General features: G+C 41.9%; 1 protein-coding gene across 1 annotated transcript; it reads left to right on the top strand.

The window, feature by feature from the left end:
* The first annotated feature begins 366 nt into the window (after positions 1 to 366).
* Positions 367 to 25,185, top strand: specc1la (sperm antigen with calponin homology and coiled-coil domains 1-like a). Its single transcript, XM_008417240.3, has 16 exons — positions 367 to 702; positions 8,864 to 9,017; positions 9,100 to 9,223; positions 9,770 to 11,421; positions 11,831 to 12,038; positions 12,220 to 12,293; positions 12,823 to 12,998; positions 13,883 to 14,046; positions 14,740 to 14,903; positions 16,038 to 16,128; positions 17,417 to 17,506; positions 17,586 to 17,745; positions 17,957 to 18,059; positions 20,435 to 20,551; positions 20,631 to 20,690; positions 21,443 to 25,185. The coding sequence occupies exons 2-16, from the start codon at positions 8,901 to 8,903 to the stop codon at positions 21,530 to 21,532; spliced, it is 3,390 nt and encodes a 1,129-aa protein (XP_008415462.2). The 5' UTR covers positions 367 to 702; positions 8,864 to 8,900; the 3' UTR covers positions 21,533 to 25,185.
* The last annotated feature ends 172 nt before the right edge of the window (positions 25,186 to 25,357 follow it).

Consider the following 25,357-nt stretch of genomic DNA (forward strand, 5'->3'; position numbering starts at 1 on the left):
TTTTAGCCCTTAATGATGACAAATATATTTTGAGAAGGAGATGCTGCCACAAACCTACCGCTGCCTTCTCCAAAAACTGTTGGAACTGCCTTTCTAATGCTAGTTAATGTCATCACAAAAATTATTACAACAAAGAAACAGAAAAACACAAATTTCCTTAATTTTTATGTGAAATTGTATCGTTTCAGATTGTAAATGAAATGTATATATATATATATATATATATATATATATATATATAATTTATTTTTTATTTTTATTACATAAAGTTTTCAAGTGTCCAGAATGCCTTCATCAACCCTTTTCCTCAGTTATGGAATTTTTTTTAACACTTTAAAATAAATTTTACTGTAGTTGTTCTAGTTCTAAGTATTATTATTCTTATTTTAGTTGGTTGGTTGAACATTTCTTGGTAAGTGGCTCAATTGTTTTAACTATTACAAAAGCACTGTGTCAGATTTCATGATGATGTTTGAGAGTCCGTCCTGTGCAGTGTGATGCTGAGCGGATGAAACCAGGGACCCGGAGGGAGGGAAGGAGGCAGGCAGGCGGAGAGAGGATCCTCCTGAAAGAAAGAAGAGCCGAAGCACCGATGCTGCCTTCACAAGCGGTGGGATCCGTGGACTGTCAGCTCCAGCTGCAAATGGATCTTCGTCGGGCTTTAATCAATTCGTTAAGTTGGAAGAAATAGGAGAACCAAAGGTAGGGTCTTTGTTTTGGTCAGTTTGCTAACAAGAAGGCTGTCTTTTTCACCCAGGCTATGCTAACACTGTTAGCATAATGTTAGCATTAACAACCTAAAGTTCTCCGTAACTCGCTCAAAAAAACAGCCACGTCCCTTCTGTAAAATGCAACAAACGTCACAAAAACACTACATTTCCATGTTCGTATATTTTTGTTTTAAGAAAGAAAGTCGTTCTATCTATTGGTGTGGCTCTTAATTCAGCTGTCAAGGTAGCCAATTTATTTTGAAGCTAACGCTTAAGAACTTCAAAATAAGTGTGCGCCGCTGTCACTTAGCTTCTCCATGTGCATATTTATGCTTTTAGAACTTGAGTGCGGACTGGTAGGTTGAACTCTTTGTTGACCTCTGCTGTGAAAGCAGCTTTAGCTTCAACTTTATTCGAAGTTTGTTGCTTGCTTTGCCTAAAGTCGAACCACGCGTCTTTATGTAAGCTTTCATTTTAGTTAATACTTAGATTGGCTGTAATTATCACATATACAGAATAAGTTTATAAGGGTTTTTTGTCTACGTGTCTTGCTTCGTGCTTTTATTTAGAAAGTATAAAACTAAACAGGAAGTTTAACTCCTGCCTCACAGTAGAGCTATCTAACTAGCTAGTGAGGTTATATCCTTCATCTTAAACAGCTTCTCCTTAAACAGCTTTTCCCTATGAAGAGTGACCCTGTTGCCTTTACACATAACGAATGCATTGGTGAAGAACATGTCTATGCATTTAGGTGATATGCTGTTAGCTTGACGGCTAACTGTTTGCTGTGGTTCTTCTAATGTTTATGTTGCCAATGCAAAGGTTTCACTGGTACCTCAGAAAACTCAACGGTGTCTTATTGGTGGCCTATAGACGCCTACCTGATGTAGAGATGAAACTTATTGCAGAAACCCTCTCCTACTATCCAGTTCCTTTGCAGTGCTTAAAGTATAAATAATTTATACTTTAAATTATTTGCTCTCCACAATACACACTTGGACTACACTTGCAGAAGATAACGTTTAAACACTACTGTATTCATCTCAAGCCATTCTTTGATAAATTTGCAAGATTTTTTTTTTTTTGGAATGTACTGAAAGATGTGCTTTAAATTCTCCCACCTGAGCTATAGATTTCTGCATCTCCTCCACAATTACCATGGAGCTCTTGGCTGCTTCTCTGAATAATACAATCCTTGTATTATGATTTCACATGATTTCATTAAAGGGTGTCAGGGTTAGAGGGTCTGAATGCAAATACACACTGCACTCTTCAGATTTTATTTGTGAAACATTTTGGTGATCGTGCATCATTTCGAAACATGAAAGTTGTGAAATGTGAATACTTTTCATATTCCCCAGACGTCCTTAAGCTCCAGCCGTAAGGCAGTAAAACACCAGCGGCTGTCTCGTGACTCGAGGCTACGTTGCAAGTAGAAACATGACATTCCAGCCCCTCCTGTTAATAACGGCATGTAAATTCAGTCTTGGACGTCTGCTCTGTCTCAGGCAGACCGGTGCCTTCTTGTCCTTGTGCAGTCGCCCCTGTAGAATTGAAGCTTGAATTATTTAATTTTTTTATTTTTTCGGGGAGGGAGACGCCACCACAGGAAGCTGATGTTATGGCCAGGGCATGCCTCCCGCAGTGAAAGCATGAACACTACTCCCACCTCCTCCTCCTGGGCTGTTTTATTCCCTCTTTTCCCCCAGTCCCATGCTTTTGTTCAGCTGTCTGTAAGAGAACAGTGCTCTCTCTTGTTGCTTTGGAAGTCTTGAACCGGGTCCATCGCATTCATTAATACTTGGATCAGGTACTATTGATCTAAATTAGGTCAAGTGTGTGCGTCCGTGCGTGCGTGCGTGCGTGCGTGTGTTCTTCTGACCACAAACACTGGCCTTTAGATAGCTTACTGGTTACCCACCTTTAGCGCATGCAACTAATCCTACTACGGAAATAAAATCATGTTAGTCGATAGTAGAGATGCACCAATCTGATATTAATATCTGTATCGGTACCAATATTGTCAGAAATTCTAGATCTGGTATTGGTGACTGTGTCCGATTCATAAGAGCAGATCTATTCAGTCGAATTCTATGCTTTGTGCTCTGAGCGACTATGCTTTATTATTTATTTTGACATTATATTTAGAATTTCTAATTGCACTTTCTGAACCATTTGAAAGAATGTTTGTTGCAGTTTATTTCTTATGTTTGACCAAGGTAGTTGACCTGTTTTTTTTTATTATTACTTATTTTTACATTAGCCGTAAAATTGCACAAATTGAAAGTATGAAAATGAATTCGCTCAATGGAATCGCTGCAATTTTGAAAATAAAAGTACGTTTTTTGATTAAAAGTTTTTGCACTACAATTAATTCATTTTTTCAGTCATATCTAAATAGCTGCATTTCACAAAACTGCAACTTTTTTCGCATGACATGATCAACAGCCAGATGTTACTACTGGAGAAAACGACAAAGAAGATGACAGGAAGTGGTAGGAGGATGATGGTTTGCTGAACAAATTAAAGTTGTGTTGTTTTTACATGTTTGACCGAGCTTTTGTCTCTATTGGTGAATGTAAGTTTGCTGTACTGGTGCAGTGTTATCAAATTAATTTGTAATTCAGTACATTTATGTTGGTGTTTAAAAAAAATTGCTTAAGTCAGTTCAGCAATGTCTTTCAAACCTCAGATATCAGTATTGGTATCGGAAGTGAAAAAAGTGGATCGGTGCATCCTTAGTTGATAGTTGGGGACCTTTTGACGTTTAAGTAATCACGAATATCAGACTGGTAGATTCCTCAGTACATGCATGTGGTTGTGCATTTACACATACTTGCATAAATAAATATTTTTCCATGCAAAGCTTTGTGTCGATGGCCTAGCCCTGCAGGGTAGAGAGAGAGAGAGCGGAGCGTTTTGCAGTGTGGGAAGGGAAACGCCTGCTCACTGCGCCTCATTTATCTGCTCTGTTGGTCCCCAGCGATCGCTCCCACGTCTTTTCAGGCCAAATCAAAAGGGCCGCGCTCCAGCTAACAGCTCTCCATTTCAGACATCTGCCTTGACACACATTCAGCTATTCAGAGAACTGGCTCCTTGTTCAGTGCACATGTCAGTACCTCGCTTTTCTGCCAAACTTGCGAATGAACTTGAAGATAATTGCAGGCGTAGAAGCATAACTGTAAACACAAGTGGAGCAATTAGACGCACAAAGACAGAGGAGGCTGTAAAGAAACAAACATGACAATGATGATGACTGGCTGTGTTGTGAACCAAGAGGCTATGAGGAAAAGCTACTGTAGCAGCTGCATTTTACATTAGATGTGTCCGGCTCACTTTTTCCTACCTTATTTTCTTTTTTGATTTAGAGTAAAATAAATGGACGTCATGATTTCCTTTGTTTCTAAGACTTTGTAGATCTATTTTATAAGCTTTCTGTTGTAGTTTTAACCCTTTATTGTGAGGAACGCTTTTTTGGCTTGAATCCCAAGATTGTAAAAGATTACAGCAAACTTGACTCTCAAGTCCTCACTGAAAGCCAGGGCTGCAGTGTTTCAGCTGTTGATCTTTCTAAAGTCTTAAGACTGGAATTTGCCAGCGTTGTAATTGTTTTTCCTGAATATCTCCTCCTGGTCTCACCCAACAAATCCTTCACTTCATTTCTACAAACAGAAATGGAGCCGGCAGTCATTTGTCCATAACGGCCCAAATATAGTAATTGGGGATAAAGACAAGGGATGACCAGTCTCCCAACACGAGGTTCTCTGAAGCATAATATTCTTTCCTGGTATTTTTTGTTAAATCATTCAAGTGAGTGTTGAAATCTTCAGCTATATGTCTAAAAGAGCCCTCCACAAAAGAACAACTCTTATGACTGAATAGTTTTGAGTATTAAAAGCAGGAAGCACCTGGACTTCGGAGACACATCTGAAATCCATCACTGCTTGTGGTTTTTAAGAAAGGTGCTTTTATCTGCTAAAATTATTTCTGAATCTGTTGGGAGAGAAAGTTGGCAAGAAAATGGCAGATTCATTCCTGCATTCAGTAAAAAGGGTTGATTCGCAGAATTGCCACAACATTGGTGGCCTCGCTGGGATAAGTGGGCCAGCTTCCTGTCTTTCTGATTTAGTGCTTGTCTCATTTATATTTCTGTCCAAACAAACAATTTTTGTTGAGGGGGAAACAGCAGCACTGACTCACATGTAGATGGTAGCTGAGTTTCCTCCGTTAAATAAATCATTTCAGCTCAGCTTTTCATCTTGAGGGAACGCTGAAACATTTTACGTTGATCTTCTTTGTCTTCTGTTGTGTCCTGGTTTACTTTTGTTCCTTTTGTGACATCAGCAACCGAGAATAACTTTCAGCGTTTCAGTTTTTTTTTTGTTTTTGTTTTTTGTGGGGGTTTTTTTGTTGCACATGTTGAACAGCTCCAGCCAAAATCAGCACCTTGCTCACCGCCAGATAAACTGGGTTTATTGGAGAAATGAAAAGCCCTCCGTCCAGGCGTTTGATTCGAATCATGTGTTGCTAAACTATAGCACATTTCTAATGAAGCCTAATTGCTCGATTTGCCCAGTTCAAACTGTCATTAGGAGCATTTCAGCTTCTAAAGGTTTCAAAATAATGACATGGATAAATTCCTCACTCCTTGGCTGTCAGATGAAAATCAGTCGGGGGTTTTTTGTTTTTGCCTTCTTAAACTCGCTGCCAGCCTCGCTGCTTTCAGCGTTCCGTTTGATCTGTGGAGGAATCTGGATTTCCTTATTTGGTTCTGCTGATCTTTTAGAAGACACACCAGAGAAATGCTTTACTCCCTCTTTTTCTTTTCTTTGAAACAGCTAGGTTTCAATCTGACTTCTTCCGACATTTTGAACAGTAACTACTTGGAGGTTCCTTTACTCTGTGTGATTGGTAATGCAGCTGACAGTCTGAACTGAATCAACTTGACAAACACACGAGAGCCATCTGGTGGAGGTCTGGGGAAGTCTCCTGCAGCTGTCAGACAACAAATCATCCTCCTATAAAGGCAAACTAATTAAGATAATTCTGCTCGGCCCACAAACATTAAATGATTAGATTTGAATGGAAGCAGTTTATATCACCAGCTTCAGATAATCACTGGAGTGACTGAAATAAAACGCTGCTGGTTTAAGTAAAGTCAGTGATGTTACAATAAGGCCTGTTGTGATGACACGTTCTGCTGGACGATAAATAATAATAAAGTTACAGTGATAAACCATAACGTTATTGTTTTGAGATAATTTCTAAAGTACTATAATTTCAATGATGTAATAATTTTGTGATAAAAAAACTTTAAATTCTAATGAACAATTAACACTGGAGCTTGAAGACATATTAAATATCCAAAATAAACAAACAAAACAATAAAACAAATTAATTTTGAAGTCTCTGTAGACCAGTGTTTCTCAACCTTTTTCGGCCCAGCGCCCCCCTAGCCCTTATCCAGGTCCCTCACCGCCCCCCACCAAAAAATTTGTAGGCTACTTTGCACTGACAATTATTTTATTATTAATGTTACTATCATTATTGTAGATGTTTTGAATCGGCGCACCGATTATGTTTTCCCGGACACTTCAGCGCCCCTTACGCTCCTTCACGTCGCACACATAACGGGGTAAATGTAGCGAGTTTTGCCCTAAACGTATCGGCGTCTGGAGGAGGGGGGTTGGGGGGGAGCGTATGTTTCTACGCTCCTTCGTGGGGTTGTGCCGATTTATGTTTTCGCATCTACCTGAATAATGTGTAGTTGCGCCCCTGCCCATGGCACTTCAACAATATTATTTTACCTTTTATCTGGAAATAATGTCTGTTTATTTTTGCCATACATTCCTCTGTATTAATTATTGCTCGAAAGGTCTTGCCATACCAGTTTATTTCTCCGTATTTACTTTAGTTTCTTAGTTTATTCTTGCATTTTGTTTTTCATTCATTTCCATTTAGTTTCATTTCATTAGTATTATCCTCTCTTGGTTTATTGCTATGTTCACTTTAGTTTCTTTCCTGTTGCTAGATTTATTTTATTGTTTATTGATCATCAGTAATATTCATTCATCACCTGCTGCGCCGCTTAATCGTCATGTTTTTCACATCATGTGTTGATTTTTCACGGTTCAGCGTCGGATTCTCTGTTTTTATGCCTTTTGTCGCTACGTTTTGCCCGCTTCTCACGTTTCAGAGTTTTGCGCAATGTGCGCGTCGTTTTTTTTTTTTTTTTTTTTAACTCCCTAAGATGCAGGGCGGTCGGGAAACATATCTTTGGTGAAAAGGCAGACTGACATAAAACTTTTAAAACAACGGAAACAATTACGGCATTCTGATTATTGAAATTTTAAAGTGCTGTGGTACCGTTGTTCCATCAGACCCGGTTCACGTCGGACCACTTACAGCACCGGTGTTAACGCTATCGTTAGCGTTAACACCCGGTTAACGCTATCGTTAACACCCATATGTTAACGATAGCGTTAACACATGGGTGATATCTCTATCGTGGTATCACCCATGGAGGGATTTCTTTATTTAAATGGGTTCATTTTTCAGAGGGATACAAAGTGAAGGTATCGTGATTTTAGTAATTAAGAGCGATTTTCTGTTGTCCTTCCATGGTAGCAGGCAGCTTTCAAACGGAAATAAAACACTTTTTAATATAAATTGCTGCTTTGACATGATCACAGAACTGCCAAAACGTAGCCTACATAAATACCAGACAAAGTGAATCACAGCAGCGTCATCAGCCGGTGTAACGCTGAACTGATGCGGAGCGGAGCTGCGCCATGAAGCTACAAACACTGAATAGAAGAAGAAGAGCTGCCATCGATACAGTTGCAGCCAAGCATGATTTAATGTTACACAATACAGTTTTACCAAGTTGCTCAAAGTCTAAACTGGTATTGTTGTGGATTTAAGGTGTAAAGTTTACCTTCGACCAAACGCCCCCCAAAGGCATCCCAGCACCCCCCTTTTGTAAAAATGTCCGCCAGCGCCCCCCTTTTGTAAAAATGTCCGCCAGCGCCCCCTGCCGGCCTCTGAACGCCCCCTGGGGGGCGGTACCGCCCACGTTGAGAACCGCTACTGTAGACAGAATTGTCCTCCAACAAAGGGGGGCTAGTTGAGATGTTTCTCATCCTGTTTTTGGTAGAAAGAGACGACAGTGAAAAATTTAAAATTATTCAAATGATTTCAAATTTTTGTTTTCGTTCGTTTTAATTTATCATTAATTGATAAGTTAAAACGAACTTATCGATTAATTGCAGCAGGCTTGTCACAACCACAGAGTTCAAGGCCATTGTCAGGATTTTACTTAACAGGCCAAAACAAAGTAAAGAATCATTTCAAGGTGGAAGGAAAGTGGCGATTATAAAACTTTTAAAAGAACAACAATCTGAAAACTACTGATAAACAGCTACCCCACAGCATGATGTTGCCACCACCGTTTCTTAATTGGAAGGATCTACGGCTGCAACAACCAATTATTTTACTCATTGATCTGTTGATCATTCTGACAACGAGCCAGATAAAAAATTGGCATATTCTGGTAATTATTCATTTCAGCATTTTTTGCAATGCATTAAAATATATAATTAAACTACTACAAATCCTCTTTTAGATAGGCAATAAAATGTTTATTTCTTAAACTGCAATAACAAGCGCGTGTGTGTGTGTGTGTGTGTGTGTGTGTGTGTGTGTGTGTGTGTGTGTGTGTGTGTGTGTGTGTGTGTGTGTAATTTCATTTACTGCTTTGAGTGCTTTGTTCTTTCAGCAAATGGCCTTTTTTTCTCTGTGTACTACAGTTATTGATTAATTAGTTGCTAAATTCATTGATGATTATTTCAATAATCTGTTCATCATAATTAATCCAATTAACTGTTTCAATCCTAGACGTGTCAGAGTAAAAGGAGCTGAATACCAATTACACTTTGCACATCTCAATTTCTACTCATTTTTGAAAATATATTCATTTGTACAGGTATAACCACTTTTACCAGTTCCGTATTTCGGGGGAGGAGATCGTAAATAACAGTGGGCGTAGCTGTGGGGGATTTCGTCAGAATTTCTTTCTGATGGAAAACTAGAGCTGCCACTCTCCAGGCAGTCTTTGACTCCAGCTCTCTCCTCCCACTTTCCTTTTGTTTCAGCTTGAGCTGTAAATGTGTCGGCATCAGAGAACTCAGTATGAAGAAGTCGGCCCGGCCAGCGGCGAGTAAGGTCAGCGGGGAACGAGGGAAATCGGAGGCTGCCGGCGCCGGAAAGTCCTCAGCAAAAAGTGTCACTGCTGCACCTCTGAATAAGGTGAAACTTGTCTCCATTTAGCATCATTGTTTTGTATTTTTTTCTTTCTTTGTGTGTGACAGTGTTGGTTTTGTTCTTTCAGGTGAAAAGCAATGATGATCTTTTAGCGGCCATGGCTGGAGGGAATCCCGTCACTAAGACCAAGAAGACTGGCTCCATTGGAAGTAGCTCTACCAACCAAGAAAGCAAGCCAAAAACTACATCAGGTATCCCACAGTCAATACAAGGGCCAGTATAATGAATGCTTCTCAGATTAAAGCTGGTAAAAACGTTGTTAAAGGGTTGGTAGAGGAGCCATGTTGTTATGACTTCCTGAAGGTGGAGTTTCAGAAGGAACTGGAGCTTCTTAAAGAGACAGATACCCAATTCCAAGTCATTAAATTAGGAAGTCAAACTTCTTTCAAATCATGTTTGGTATATATATATAGCATTTTTATAATAACTGAAATAAATGTAGTTGCTTGATTGAGCTATAAAATGTAACAATGTGCCTGGAAAACACATAATACTGCCCCTTCAATAATGTCATCTGATAATTCATTATTACCTAGTCAGGTTTTCAAATTTCCTGTGAATTTGAAAGATTTTTTTTAACCCAGAAACACAACGGACCCCTGAATGACTCCCCTAGCGACCCCATCACTGGGGAAATCCTGGGTAGTCATCGTCAGCAAAAAGTCACAGAAATGCACAATCCTGCCTCTGATTGCCTGTAGTACAAGTTTCACGTCTTTTCCTTTCTATCTTCAAAGGGTCTCTGTCCAAGCGTACAACATCAACGGCTTCCAAGGAACCAAATTCTTCACGAGATCGCCTTCGGACTTCAAGAGGTTCAGCTGCTAAGAAGCAATCGGTGTTGGGCAGCGTGTCGGGGGATGTAGCCTCAGGAAAACGCTCCCGGAGCCAGACGGTGGCCGAATCAGACGGCCGCATGAGCAAGTCCAAATCAGACGGTCAGATCAGCGATAAGGTCGCTCTGGAAGCCAAAGTGAAAGATCTGGTGGGTCTGGCTAACAGCAAAGACGTGGAGATCCTCCACCTTCGCAGCGAGCTGAGGGACATGAGGGCGCAGTTGGGCCTGGGGGGGAAGGAGGCGACACCCCAGGAGCAGGAGGAAGAGGAGGCCGGGGAGAAAGAGAAGCCCCAGGTGTCGGCCATCACTGCCGCTGACGTGGAGTCCACTCTGATCCTCCTGCAAGAGCAAAACCGAACCATCCGAGAGGAGCTGAACCTGCTGAAGAGCGAGAACCGCATGCTGAAGGACCGGCTCAACGCGCTGGGCTTCTCCCTGGAGCAGCGGCTGGACGGAACCGACAAGCTCTTCAGCTATCCGTCCTCCCTGAGCCCAGACTTGTCGGCCAGCGGCGCGCACGGCGACACGGCCAGCGCCGGCGCGCTGACGTCCTCGGTGGAGGGCTCGGCGCCCGGCTCCCTGGAGGACCTGCTGACGGGTCACCAGCACGGCGGCTCAGTAGACAACCTGGACAGTGAGTCCAGCGAGGTCTACCAGGCCGTCACGTCCAGCGACGACGCCCTGGACGCCCCCTCGGGGGCGTCCTCCTCGTCCGAGTCGGAGTGCGCCCCGGGTGCAGTGGTGGCGCGCTCGCGCAGAGGCAGCAGCGGCGACACCAGCGAGGTGTCGGTGGCCTGCCTGACGGAGCGCATCCACCAGATGGAGGAGAACCAGCACAGCACGGCGGAGGAGCTGCAGGCCACGCTGCAGGAGCTGGCCGACCTGCAGCAGATCACCCAGGAGCTGAACGGGGAGAACGAGCGGCTCGGCGAGGAGAAGGTCATCCTTATGGACTCGCTGTGCCAGCAGAGCGACAAGCTGGAGCTGTACGGCAGGCAGATCGAGTACCTGCGCTCGCTGCTGGACGAGCACCACGTCGCCTACACGCTGGAGGAGGACATCAAGAGCGGCCGCTACCTGGAGCTGGAGCAGCGCTATGGCGACCTGGCCGACAACGCCCGCTTCGAGAGGGAGCAGCTGCTGGGCGTGCAGCAGCACCTGTCCAACACGCTCAAGATGGCCGAGCAGGACAATGCCGAGGCGCAGGAGATGATCGGCGCGCTGAAGGAGCGCAACCACCAGATGGAACGCATCGTGGAGTCGGAGCGGCAGGACCGGGCGGCGCTGGAGGCGGCGCTGGACGAGTACAAGGCGGCGGTGAGCAGTGACCAGGCCGAGCTGGGCCGCTGCCGGGCGCAGCTGGAGCAGGAGAGGCAGCGGGTGGTGGAGCTGTACTCGCTGCACACGGCCGGCGACAAGAACGACATCTGCCAGCTGCTGGAGGGCGTGCGGCTGGGGAAGGAGGAGGCGGAGGCCAAGGCGGCCAAGACGCAGGAGGAACTGGAGCGGGCGCACGGCGAGCTCGGCCGGCTGCAGGAGACCTTCAGCAAGGTTAGAGAGCTCGAGGTTAAAGGTCAGGGAACACATATGGGGTCGATCTTATCTGGTTTTATTAGCGCCACAGTGGAGGGGCCAGAAAGCAAATAATCAATTAATCGCATGATGAGTTAAAATGGTAATTTCTCTTCTAATTATTAATAGTTGTTTGAACAGCAGTTCTGTTTTCAGAGACTTTATAATCGGTTATCTATGGATTTGTGTGTGTGTGTGTTTTATTTATAACATAAATACTACTTTCTATTAGTTAATTACATGAAATTCCAATAAAATACTTTAGGGATTGTGATTGTAAAGTGAAAAAATTTTAAAAAAACAAACAAAAAAAATAACAAGAGGTATGAATATCACAATGAAAATGATTTTTAGGTATTTTTGACCAAGGCTTCTGCTCTTCCTGCAGCTGGACAGTGAGTACAGGGGCTTCCAGGACCAGGCGCAGCGGCGGATCGCTGAGCAGGAGGGCGCTCTAGAGAAGCGGCGCGTGGAGCTGCAGGAGAAGGAGACGGAGATCGGCGACATGAAGGAGACCATCTTTGAGCTGGAGGACGAAGTGGAGCAGCACCGAGCCCTGAAGCTCCATGACAACCTCATCATCTCGGACCTGGAGAGTAAGTGGCCTCGCGTCAGACTGTAGGTATCTAGAGAATACTGTGAGAAATGCACACCAGCTTGATTTTATGGACTTTAAAACTTTTTACTGTAAATATGCTCTGAAAACTATTGGACTTGATAGCATTTCTGATGTCCTTGTAGGCTTTAGTAAAAAGTATGTTTTTGTTTTTATTTCAGACTCTGTGAAAAAGCTGCAAGACCAGAAGCATGACATGGAGAGAGAGATCAAGACTCTTCATCGCAGACTCAGGGTAAACACAAAGTTTGATCCTTAAACAGCAAATTATTCCCCGATGGCTTTTTGGGAAAACATTTCCAAGGTTTTTATGCTTCACGAGATGCGAAAGTTTCACATATCAGTTTTACATTGTATTGATTTAACAGCTTGAAATGCTGGCAGAAATACTTCTGCAGTTGTGGACAAACGGAGTTAAATCTCTCAAATAAGAAGCAATAAAATATTTTTCACCTGGTGAACGTATTCATTAGGGCGTTATCAGACTGTTTATATTCAAATACATTAATAATATCAGCTAACTTTAGTGGAAATATTAACTTAATTAAGTAAATGAAGCTTGGTGCCAGTGCTCATAAAAATACATCAAAAAAAGTCAGTTTTGATTCAATGATAACACTCTGGAGCTTTGAACTGTGATCTCATCTGCTTTGTTCAGCGTTGACACAGAAAGACGTGAAGAGAATTCATCTGAGCTCCATGAATCGTGTAAATATTGACTCCGGCGCTCGGCTCCTTTATCCTGTCGTGTGTGTTGCGTGCAGGAGGAGTCGATGGAGTGGCGCCAGTTCCAGGCCGATCTGCAGACAGCCGTGGTCATCGCTAATGACATCAAGTCCGAGGCGCAGGAGGAGATAGGAGACCTGCGGCGCCGCCTGCAGGAGGCGCAGGAGAAGAACGAGAAGCTGAGCAAGGAGCTGGACGAGGTCAAGAGCCGCAAGTAAGTCCAACGGGCTGACAAGCTCAGCACCTAAAACTCCTCACAGTGATCCATCAAGTAGTGGCGCTCACAGAAAAGGGGTCAGGGGGGGCCAGAGCCTCTTCTTGAAAAATGTTGGCCACCCGCTGACCCCCATGTTCAAGTCATAGAGAGGCAAATAGTGATTTTCTTTGATTAGGACTTAAAAGGAAAATAAAATAAAATAAGTAAATTAAAAATAAACATTAGGATTAGGGTCACTAAAAAAAATACATTCTGACTTTAATCTCTGTTAAATTATCTGTTTAATTTAAATTAATTAGCTTAATTCATTTCAGTGCTGTTTTTCTGTATCAGATTGTTTCTCTGATTTATTAAAATTTTTTTTGCCTGATGATGTTTTTGCATATCTAGTCTTAAAACTCAAATCTACCAAATAAATCTGAGGCAGGCTTTCAAGTGTGGATTAAGTGCAGGTTTACAAATCCTATAACACAGAAAAATTCAAATTAATAAATGAAATGCTCTTGCAACTCGTATTAATTAAAATTCTTCAACATTCACATGTGATAATTTGCACATGCTTACCACATAAATGACATATACCTAATAATCATTGGTTATCTATTTGGGTTTTGACCCATAGATGGACACAGAATTAGAAAACAGTCAGATTTAAAAAAAAAATACATTTTTATGTTGTTGATTATCTTCCATAATCATTTTTATGTAAAATTTTTACCGGCCCAGTCTGGCCATCACTATGAAATCTTTCTAGGAGTGGCCATTGTAATCATATCTGTCTGACTGCTTTGTCACATTCACTTCTGTTTTTCAAAGTGCTTGTGTGTGTGTGTGTGTGTGTGTGTGTGTGTGCATTGAGCTGAGCCCTGTTGGTTTTCCAGGCAAGAGGAGGAGAGAGGCCGAGTGTACAACTACATGAATGCGGTGGAGCGGGACCTGGCGGCCCTCAGACAGGGGATGGGTCTGAGTCGGAGGTCGTCCACCTCCTCAGAGCCGTCGCCCACCGTGAAGACGCTCATCAAGAGCTTCGACAGCGCCTCACAAGGTACCGCGGCTACTGAACCTGCTCCGTTTTCCTCATTTAGTCCGACCGACACAATCATCTAACGTTGCCATTGCAACTCACAACAATGCCACTATATGTCTCAAGATTCAAAACCCCTATACAAAGAACAGAACATTCAGTCGGTTTTATGTTATAGACTTGATGTTTATTTTACGATTGTTAAAAAGTGGTCGCTGTGGTAGATTAGCTACTGCAGCTTTTGGCTAATCTAACACTGCAGTGGTGGATTAGTTTTTCTACTGATGATTTGTCAGAGTTGGCGTAGAGTTTTCTTTATTTTTTAACCGAGCCGAGACACACAGAGTTCCACATCACATCTACATACAACGGTTATGAAAGTCAGACCACTTTCCTCTGCATCACTATTTTTTTTTTTATGATTAAAACTTTTTCCTGACCTTGTTATCTTGTTCTTTTAGTGTTGACAATTAGTAGCAAAGCTCTGCGTCCCTTTTTCTTTTATATATTTGGCGTACATTTAAGATTTAGCGTGTTGTATTGACAACTAAACCTAACGGTAGTCATCTCCCTTCTGGAGACATTTTGCTGCCAAAGAGAGGTGGGGTGGAATCTTATGTCATGTCTATAAGTTATTTTGATCTTTTTCTTCTTTCATAGATTTTTCTTTTTTTTTCTTTTTTTTTTTTTGCCATCCTCTATGTGTTTTTGTAGGCCCGCCCTCTAACGGCGCCGCCGTCGCTCCGACTGCCTCCGCTCTGACTGCCTCCGGTCTGACTGCCTCCGCTCCGACTGCTTCCGCTCCCCCGTTACCTCGGACCCCCCTCAGCCCCAGCCCCATGAAGACGCCTCCAGCTGCTGCTGTTTCACCCATGCAGGTGCTGAAAACAAAGATGGGATTACTATAGTGTTGACATTACAACAGCTTCTTTACGGCTTCACAAATATACCGACTGGTCCTTTATTTCAATTATATAGTTATTAGTTACTGAATATATAAACTCTATCTCTGCAAACAATTTGTAAATCATGTTTGGTGTTTGGTTATATAATGAAAAATTATATTAAATAATAATAAAAATGATAAATATTTCATTCAAAATTAAGTAAATAAATATGGTTGATAATTAATAAATACTCCAAATAAATAAATAAATTTGTCCTATTTGGGAAAAGTTTATTTTATCAATTATTTATGGCATTTTATTTTCCAACACTTTGTTATTTTTATTATTTCATAGACTTATTTGTATTTATTTAAGAAACGTCATTATTTATTAACGTTTTTATTTCAGGGTCTTATTTCATTTTCTCATATTCAGACTCTGTGGGAGTGGTCTGATTAAAAAAAAAATCCTAAAGTTTGAAATTATGATTTTTCATATTTGCATGAGTGAAATTTTTTTACATACAAACTCAAATATACATAAAGATAAGTGGATAAATGTGACTTTGCAAGATTCACTTGAACAGCACAGCTTTTTTTGTAGCTTTCAGTGATCTTTACTGTTATGGCAACAGATCCAATATCTGTGTCATTTCTTAGACACTGGAAGTAAAGGACTCTTGCAAACCGTGAATTTAACAAAAAAGTTCTTCATCTGTAAAAAAAAATGCAAATACAAAAATGACGTTAAATCAGTTTTACAATTCATTTTTCCCAAAAAATACACAGTTTACAGTCAAAAACTGTATTGCACCATGTATAGGTAATCCGTCTGTGTCTAATCAATCCGTCAATAGTTTTTCTAATACAATATACGGTCCGACAGGAAGTAAGCCTTTCAAAATAAAACAAAATTTCACAATAAAAATGGCCTGAACAAATATGAATCTTCTTAACTAAATATGATGAAATAAAAAACAAACCATCATACAAATAAGTTAAATATTTCCTATTCATGGCTCTAACATTTACTTCATTCTGGATGGATATCTGATCTTTGTAATCGGTCCACTTCTATTCTTGGCAACCCTGTAAATCTACTAAAGTGCATGTGTTGCTGTTTCAGAGACACTCCATTGCTGGGTCCATAGCGGCGACCAAACCACTCTCATCGTTGACTGACAAGAGACCCAGCTACACAGACATGACCATACCAGGTAAAAACGCTCTCCATCCTGTAGTCATTTTTATGTAAAATTCTTCTCCACACCAACACCTTCAGAGACTCTGCAGTAGTTAATTTATTTTATGTAATATTCAAATGTTTTTGAGACTCTAAATTTTGGATTTTTAACCATCTGTGACCCATAATTATGGAAAGGACATGAAATGAATTACTGAAATACAAGTTTCACTTTCAAAACGAGCGGCAAAAATTGTTCAACTTTTTCACAATTTAAGTTTTTTTGTTGCAGCAAGAAACATTTTTTAAACTTTTAGGATACAGCAAAAAAATATTTAAGTTTTTCAATACAGCAAAAAAAAAAAAGACTTCTCAAGTTTTTTTTTGCACTTGTGAAGTGGAAGAAAAACAATGCATCATTTTCTAAACATTTATCCAATAAAAAGCTGAAGAGTTTAGCATGCATTAAATTAGCTTCCTAAAATAATGGCCTGTGTCTTCTTTTTTTTTCTTTTTTTTTTTTGCCAAAAGATAATTTAGACCCAAAAAAAATCACTTTTAGCAAAAAATGACTTGGGTCATTATTTTAGAAAAGTGACAAAATAAAACGCAGCAGCTAGAATAGTTATAATCTAATTGTGTTTATATGCTTGAATGACTTAATCAAAGTCTATGGTACGACTACAAATGGCAGTCCATGCTCACTATTCACTCGATGTGAACGAGACAAAGCCATGAACGAGACCTGAATAAGTGTTTAGCTGTTAAGCTGATAGTGTGAAAAAATGTGACGAGTGTGAATACCTTTGCAAGGCGCTGCAGGTGCAAATGTGAAAAAGCACTAAATACTGTGATGTCAAGTAGCGTCACGTCGTATGTCGTCATGGAAACAAGTCTGAATAGCTTGATCCCTCTTGTCTAAGATACAAACGGGATCGCTTTTCTCCCGAGGCTTCAGTCGGGATTTGTAAGGATTAGGGCGGACGATGAGAGGGGACGACTCCGTCCACTCTGTCCCCTCCGTCCACTCTGTCCCCTTCGTCCACTCTGTCTACTCTTAACTGCAGCGAGCTCAAGTGTTTTCTGCGAACGTGCAATCTTGGCCATAGTTTCCAATGTTTGTTTACTCTTTCAGTGATTTATTGTTTTCTTGGTGAGGGAGGCGGCCTCGTGCGTCGGTATTCCCTGAACTCACAGGGACTGGAATGTGGCTCTTAGCTGACCCCCCTCCATCCTCCCCATGTCCCCGGTTACATCCACTTTTTGGGAGGAAGTTCGTCATGCTGTCGCTCAGCGGTGTCGATGTTGTCATGTCCCCACAGCTGAGCACCTCCTCAGGGGAGCCCCGACCAGCCGACCGCCTCCCGTCCTGCAGAGGGTCTCCAACATCGACTCCACCAAGGCCATCTCAGGTTGGAGACGTTGGTCAGAGTTGATGTGCCATTTCAGAGCAGATCCGTTTGAATCCAAGCTGTAATCTGTGTCCCGTAGTGTCGCGGAGGAGCAGTGAGGAGATGAAGAGGGACATGTCGGCGTCGGATGGAGCCTCCTCCACCTCCCTCATGGCCATGAGCTCTGCTTCCTCCCCCCTCTCCCTCTCCTCCTCGTCCCCCACCGCCTCCGTCACGCCCACCACCCGCAGCCGCCTGAGGTACCGTCACATTTTGTGCTAAACGAGAAGGTTGTAGGAAGTTCCTGTATCTGTCCTGTCTCAGACGTTCCTCGACTGCGTGACATCACCTGATAAGTGCAGAAGCATTGTACCCAAATCACAAAAAACGAAGGAAAGCTGAAGACGTTTGCCCTTTTTGACCTTGAAATCATTTCCCTGCTTATGAGTCTCTTGTCTGTTTCTCTAACAGAGAGGAGAGAAAGGACCCGCTGTCGGCACTGGCCAGGGAGTATGGAGGCTCCAAGAGAAACGCTTTGCTCAAGTGGTGCCAAAAAAAGACCGAAGGTTATCAGGTATGAGAACCATCCTGATCTAAACGGAGGGTGCATTCACACCATCCCTGTTTGTTCCGCTTCAATCAAACTCCAGTTTGTCTACCTTTAAAGTCTGGTTCGTTTGGGGAGGTGTGAACGCGTAGTCGAACTCTGATGCGGATCAAAAAAGTGAACTCTGCCTAAAAACCTTGGTCTCAGTTCGGTTGAAGTGAACTTTGGCGCAGTACCAACGTATATGTGAACGCCAAGCGGACCGTGCGGAGACCGAGTCAAAACCAGGACGTGGACTACGGCACAGGGAATTCTGGGTAAATTCAACCAAAACAAACGTGTATTTCTTGCTCTGGGCGGAGAGCTGGCTCATAGCCTTTAACCAACAACAACAGACAAATCCTACAACCGCTGAAATGTGACGCTTCTCCATTTTTGTTCACATTTTGTGAAGGAGGAAGTTGCGCTCAGTGTCTTCTTCAGAGGTTTTCATGTCATTTCCTTCAGTAGTTTTTGCTGCAGCGCCACCACAGGCAAGGAGGGGAACAGTATTTCCAAAGGTCCTTGGTCTTTTGACGCAGTGCAATGTTAAAGAGAATCAGACCAACTGATAATGGAACAAATGTCCCCAATCGAACCAATTCTACCAAACTGTCAGGAGTGAAAACACCATAAAACAGCATTAAATAAATAAGTTCAGATGGTTTGGGGAAACTCACAAACAGCACAACTGAACTCAAACCCCACAGGTTGTTAAATAGTCTGCTTACAAGGAGAATGTTGGAGAAAACTGTCAGGTTTCTCCAGAGAAAGCTGCTTGAAGCCAAACACAAGTCAAGTTATTGCACCTTCGGTAGCTAAATTCTTATTCCTGCCCAAAAAGCCACCAGTGACGACTCTTTCTTTTTGTGTGTATCTGCTGTCAGCCAAAAAATTAAAAGATTATTAACAAAAAGAAGAGATCAAGTAAAATAAGATATGCAGTGCTTTTCTCTTGCATCTGTGGCAGACTCTTATCATCTTTCCATTACGTCACTTCCCCACGTCACTGGTTTTATAGTTTCTAAATCTGGATCTTTGTTAACTTGAACTTTTATCAACATCTATGTATGCAAAAGCTGTGGCAATCGACACATCGCTGAAAGTTGACACTCTTCTTTCATCTTGACAGTTTGGCGGCGTTTTGAGGAGAAAAAAAAAAACCTGGAACTTAATTCTAGATGTGAAAAGTTGTTTGTTGTACTTCTGGCAGCTGTAATGGCAGTAAAACGTGTTGTTGATTCAGAGGTCTGAATCTAAATGCATGTTGCGCTTTTTAAGTTTTTCTTCATCCACTCCACGGTTTTTTGTTTGTCTCTCACAAACAAAATCCCAGTAAAATTAGAGATGTAAGTTATCGATTGATGAGTTCACCTAAAGTTGCTTGAATTGATTGGAGGCCATTTTCATGAAAATCAGAGTTTTCTCTTGTATGAAGAGGACCCATAGACTTTGCATAACATAAGATTACATTTTTCATAATATACTGAATTTAAAAAAACTAATTCAATTTTAACATTAACATTATTTTGTGTCAGCTGTATTAAATACTGACTGAATTAACAGTTTCTCCTTCCCGTTCTGGTATGGACCCGCCATCTTTGTTTCTACATCAGCTGACTCAGCTTAAGGATGACCAGGGGCGCCCTCTGCTGGATGGTGGCCACACTGCAACAATAAAAACAGGTCTAAACGGACCATAGTTAATCGATTGGAACTAATTTCAATCTAATAAACCATTAATCGACAATTAATTGTAAGTCGATTAATTGTTTGCGCCTCTACCTAAAATAGATCGACATTTCTTGGTAGTAATTTGATAAAAAAGTGAAAAGGTGATTATTGTGTTTCCAAGATATTTTTGTTTGTTGGTATAGATGGAGAACTGGCAGCAGGTTTGCCTCAGTAGTAAACAGGTTTGATTATGTGACTCAGAAAATGCCTGGGAAGTTGTCACAAGAGTAGTTTTCTTCCACATTGAAGGGACACAGGTCACGGTTACCATGGCTTCCTGCGTCCTCTCCAGGAAGTGTGCAACATTAAGCACATCCTGCAAGTAACAAACTGACAAAACACCAATGAGCCAGAGGGTGATGGGTTGTGATGTCGAGGAGATTGAAGCGTGCGGTCACGCCGAACGTCAGCGAATGTTTGCTGGAGGATTTTATTTTTCCGTTTTTTTTTTTGTTTGTTTTTTTTTTTAAGGTCGAGACGATGATCGTTGGCGGATGAATTCTGCCTTTGCCGTTCAGATCGAGTTGCTGTTTTCTGTCAATAAATCCTGAACGTTTCCAGTTATGAGAATAACGTGTCCAGAATAACGCTGAAAGCGGCACTGTTTAACTGCCGCGCCTTTTTCCCAGAACATCGACATCACCAACTTCAGCAGCAGTTGGAATGACGGCCTGGCCTTCTGCGCCTTGCTACACACCTACCTGCCCGCACACATCCCATACCAGGAGCTCAGCAGCCAGGACAAGGCAAGCAGCGCTCCCTGTACACGGCTTCATTTCTACACTTGTACTTGTGACCTAAAGATGTCTCCCTTTCTCTCCTCAGAGGAGAAACTTCACGTTAGCTTTCCAGGCTGCAGAGAGCGTCGGCATCAAATGCACATTGGTAAGCTCTGCAGACGAACTGTTACTGCAAATCCACCCATAGCTTTTTTTTGTTTTTTAGTGTGGTGTATTTTTCCCAGGGACAGTGTGTAATCTTTATAAAAAGAAGAGATGCCTTTATATGTTTCTGATATCAATCCGACAGAGAAAAAAGCTGCTGAATTGACTTGAAACATTTCTTTTTTTTAAACAGAACTTATTCTGCGATTATAATCAGAATTCAAAGGAAAACAAAATCAGAACTCTGAGATTTTTTTTTTTTTTTTTAGTGGCCCTAATCCTCTTCCGCTTTTAAAATGATTGACCTCATTTCTCCACCTCTGTCTTTTGGATGTTCAAGTTGAGCATCGGACCCCAAAGTTAGATTTGAAACAATTTCTCAACTATAAACATTGTTGTAAGTTGATGAAAATGGTTTCTGCTTTGCATTCTGCTGCAACAAAGTGCAAGAAGTCCTCTAGAGATATGGATCTACCCACAGTTTTCAGTTAGCAGATCCTTCTCTAACAAGTGGAGAGAAAGCTTTACCTAGAGATAAAGAAATCCTCGTCCAGACGCTGCTGTTGCACGGAAACAGGTGCAACAGAAAACTTAGTTGCCTGGTAACCTCGCCTGCAGGGCGGATATGGTTTTAACCACTAAATGCAACAAAAACAAACCCCAAACTAATCTCTAGTCTTGATCTGTCGCCTTTAAGGGCCACGCTTTCCGTCCACCTACGTCTTTTTCAAAGCGCCTCCTTGTCTGTTGCAGGACATCAATGACATGGTCCACACGGAGCGGCCCGACTGGCAGAGCGTCATGACATACGTCACCGCCATCTACAAGTACTTCGAGACCTGACTCCCGACCGCAGCGCGTCGCCCGCCTAACAATTGCAGCAGCACAATCACAGCCGCGGCGATGCGCCCGGCGACCACTCCGTCTGCATCTGTTACACCTCACCGGCCCAATCCCGCCGCACGCTATTAGCTATTAGCTGAGCTTAGAGCTCAAGCAGCTGGGGCCCGATCACACGTTTACCGTTACACTAGTAAGCCATGAGAAGTGACCGGTCGAAGCCGGATCTGAGCAGAATCCGCTCGATCTGCTGGGACAAGTCCAGACGATCCGTGGATCGGGAGCCGCAAAAGAAAAATGTCAGTGCCTTCTGTTTCGGCTTCTGTTGTTTTTGTTTCAGCGATGTTTATGAGGAAGTTTTTCCAACCTAAATTCACTCGGAAATTCTCAACATTTCTTTCGTTTGGTCGGAACATTAAGCAGAGAGTTTACGTTTCATGTGTGTTTTTTTTTTGTTTTGTTTTTTTTTACACCATCCCGCAGCAGGGCTGGTTGGTTGCCTAATTTAAAAAAAATATTCCTTTTGGAAACACTTTGGACTTGTTTTGCACCAAGTCTTCCAGACATGACAGTTCGATGCAGACGCCTTTGTTTCAGTGGACAAAGTGCCTGTGAGTTTAATGCAGGAAAACCAGGAAATGAGCTCTGTGTCGCTTTGTGAAGTTGCCAAATAAGTATCATAGACTTGTAATTGTTTTTGTTTTCGCCTATTTTAACCAGGATAAAGTGACGTTAGGTTCTCCAGCTCCATCACCCAGTTTAAACCACACTAACTCTGTCTTTATAGATCTGTGAAAGTTGATTCATATTCATTTAAAGTTGCATAAATATCCTGACTTCTGTGTAAAATGTCTGTGTTGCGGTTCCACTCTTCTCACTCGGCACACGGCGTCGTTTCTTCAGAACCAAAGCGTGAGCAGAGTGCCGTCCTCAGCAGAATGCCTTCTGTGGAAAAATCAGGCCTCGAGTTTGAGGGAAAAGTCTTTGAGTCGTTTGGATTGATGCACGTTTTTCTTTCCTAATAGTTGGAAGGGATTATCTGCGTTTTGTTTGTGTGTTTTTAATGCGAGGTTCGGCGCCAGGCTTGGCGTAAACGCCCGACTCGAGCCAAAGGAAATTAAAAAATCTGCATACCAGCGCCTCTAATGATTAATAACATGTTTTGTTTTGTAGTCTGAGAAATCCCAGCTTGTTCTAGATGGAGAGGGATGGACAGTTTTTCTTGATGTGAGGCTCTGACTTCGTAAAGTCAGCGATGGAGGTGCAGTTTTGCAGATGGTTGTGTGTTTCTCTTTGGCAGAGTCGTGTTGTAGCTGCAGAGGTCGTGTAAGTTATCAACTGGCCGTAACCTCACACTGCAGACTGATCTAATCCCGGATAGCGATTAAACCGCCCAAATGTCAAATTCTTCTCTGAACAAGATGTTTCTTGTGCTTCTAAATGAAACAAAGTGTCTGTATAATCCATTCTGATTTTTTTTCTTCTTCGTTTTTTTAATGTTTGTGTCTTTTCTTAGCATAACTAATCCACACTCGTGATGCTGCGTAAATGCCGTTTATTCACTCGAAATCCAGCCTGCAGCCGTTTTGTCAGGCCGTCTGACTGCTGTGTGCTGCCTGTGCCTCACATGCAGTTATTCTTTTATTTATTTGCAGCGTTTTCATGAAGTCATTACTTGAGTGTCTTACCTATCTATGAAGTTATTGCACACACAGCAAGTAGCTGCACTGAGATAAGCTTTTTTCTTTTTTTTTTTTTTTTTTTTTTTTGTATGCCACACTAACGTTCTTGCCTTAAGAGTTTAGCCGAGGCCTGCGCTACTGACAGTCGGACACCAGATTTTGAAGGACGTTCCTGAAACCTGCTGGGCCTCGACTTTCGCCTTATTAAGAAACTGACGTTTGTTGTGTTGAGGTTGAAATCTGTGACTGAGTATTAAGGCCTGCGTAAATAGAAAAAGATAAAAGATGTGTACATTTCCGCCATAAAAGTTCTTACATTTTCTAGGGAAAAAAAAACAAAAAACAAGGACATTTCTGAGATGCACAAGTCAAAAGTTTGCTAGGAAAAACTCTGAAATTTTTAGATTAATCTCAGAAAATTTCTAGAAAAAGCAAGGAAATGTCTGAAGATTTTGCTATGAAAAAAACAAGAAAATGTTTAGATTAATCACTGAAATTTTCTAGAAAATCTGCTTGAAAAGTTGAAAGACGAGGATTTTTTTTGGGATTAATTTCAGAAATTTTCTTTTTTTAAAAAAACAACAAAAAAAACAAAGATTTGTTTGAAAAGTTGAAAGTTTGCTAGAAAAAATATTTTTTTCTGATTATTATTCTAGAAAAACTTAGAAATTTCATAGTTTGAAAAGTCAAACTTGCCTGAAAACTTTCTACAAACTCAGAAATGTCCACGGTTTCTTTCTAGAAATTTTCTGAGATCAATCTCAAAATTAGGGATTTTTGGTAGAAAAAAGAGAAGAGGTCACTTCTATCTACAACATCTCTAATACGCCATCATAAAAACAACTCATCTGTCTCCCTGATATTAAAAAAAGGGTGACTACATGGTTTCAGTCCGACTTCGCCAGCGGTATCAATAGCAACAAGGAAAAGCACTATTTTTGCCTGTCGGATGTGGAGGCTGCGGCGCTTGCCAGGTCTCATCGCAGCGGAGCGTACATCTGCTTTAGACATTCAGAGATTTAAAGATAGCACAAGAGCCTTCAACAATGGCTGCTTCTGCTCCACGTACAAGATGGAGTGAGTTATTTACTGGCGTTGGAAGGAATTGGCTTTTTTTCATGAGTGAGGAGGAGTGGGGGGAGTCGGGTTGAAGTGTGTGTGTGTGTGTGTGTGTGTGTGTGTGTGTGTGTGTGTGTGTGTGTGTGTGTGTGTGTGTGTGTGTGTGTGTGTGTGTGTGTGTGTGTGTGTGTGTGTGTGTGTGTGTGTGTGTGTGAGACAACGTGGTGCTGATTATCAGTCTAAACTCTAAAGTTTATTGCAACGTATTTTAATTCCACCACCGGTGTTTTACTGCTCCTGACAGGAATCTGTGAGATTTGAAGCCTCCTTGAAGCAGAATGTGTCTGATCACGCTTTATTGGTGCTGGGACTCCTTTTTTTTTTTAACGAGGTCCAGCATGTGCCGACGTGGGGTGATTGATGAACTCTGAGGCCCAGGCCTGCTGAGGAGGGAGCAGACAGCTGGCAAAAGCGAGGAAGCACATTCCAGCTCCCCGCGACGCAGCAGCCGTCCGTGATGGGCGTGTCGCACGGCTCGGGGAACTTTAATGATTCCCTTTACGGCGTATTGTTCTGAACAGGGAGGTGGATCCTGACAGGTCGTCACACTACAGTTGTGTTAGTTTACTTGAAGAATCCATTTGAGATTTCCACTGAACCTGCTCTAGTTTTGCCTCCTTTGTTTCCCACGTTGCCTTCTGTTGATTTGTTTTTTTCTTTCCGGTCATGTACATGTATTACTGAACATTACATTTGTGAAAGTTAAAGCTGAAAGAATCAGAGCTGAGTGTTTGTGCGAGTGTAAAAGCCACTAAGCTACAGTATTAAGGGCACACTTTGAGTCTGTAAGAAAATGTTCTGTTGTTGTTTTATGTTGCTTTTTCTCCTGTAGTTATAAAAGAACGTTGAAAAGTACTTTTTTGCCATCTTTATTCTGTTTTATTTGTTGCCAACGTGGGATGGGTCAGAGTGTCCTGGATTTGGAAAGAGCTGTGGCCCCAGGGCCCCAAACATTTAGCATGTTTTACTATGTAATGTATATAAAAGTCATAGAACATGGTAACACACTTCCCAAAGTCATACGAGG

The sequence above is a fragment of the Poecilia reticulata genome, chromosome 9 (assembly GCF_904066995.2).
Source record: "Poecilia reticulata chromosome 9, P_reticulata-male-v2, whole genome shotgun sequence".
Lineage (NCBI taxonomy): Eukaryota > Metazoa > Chordata > Actinopteri > Cyprinodontiformes > Poeciliidae > Poecilia > Poecilia reticulata.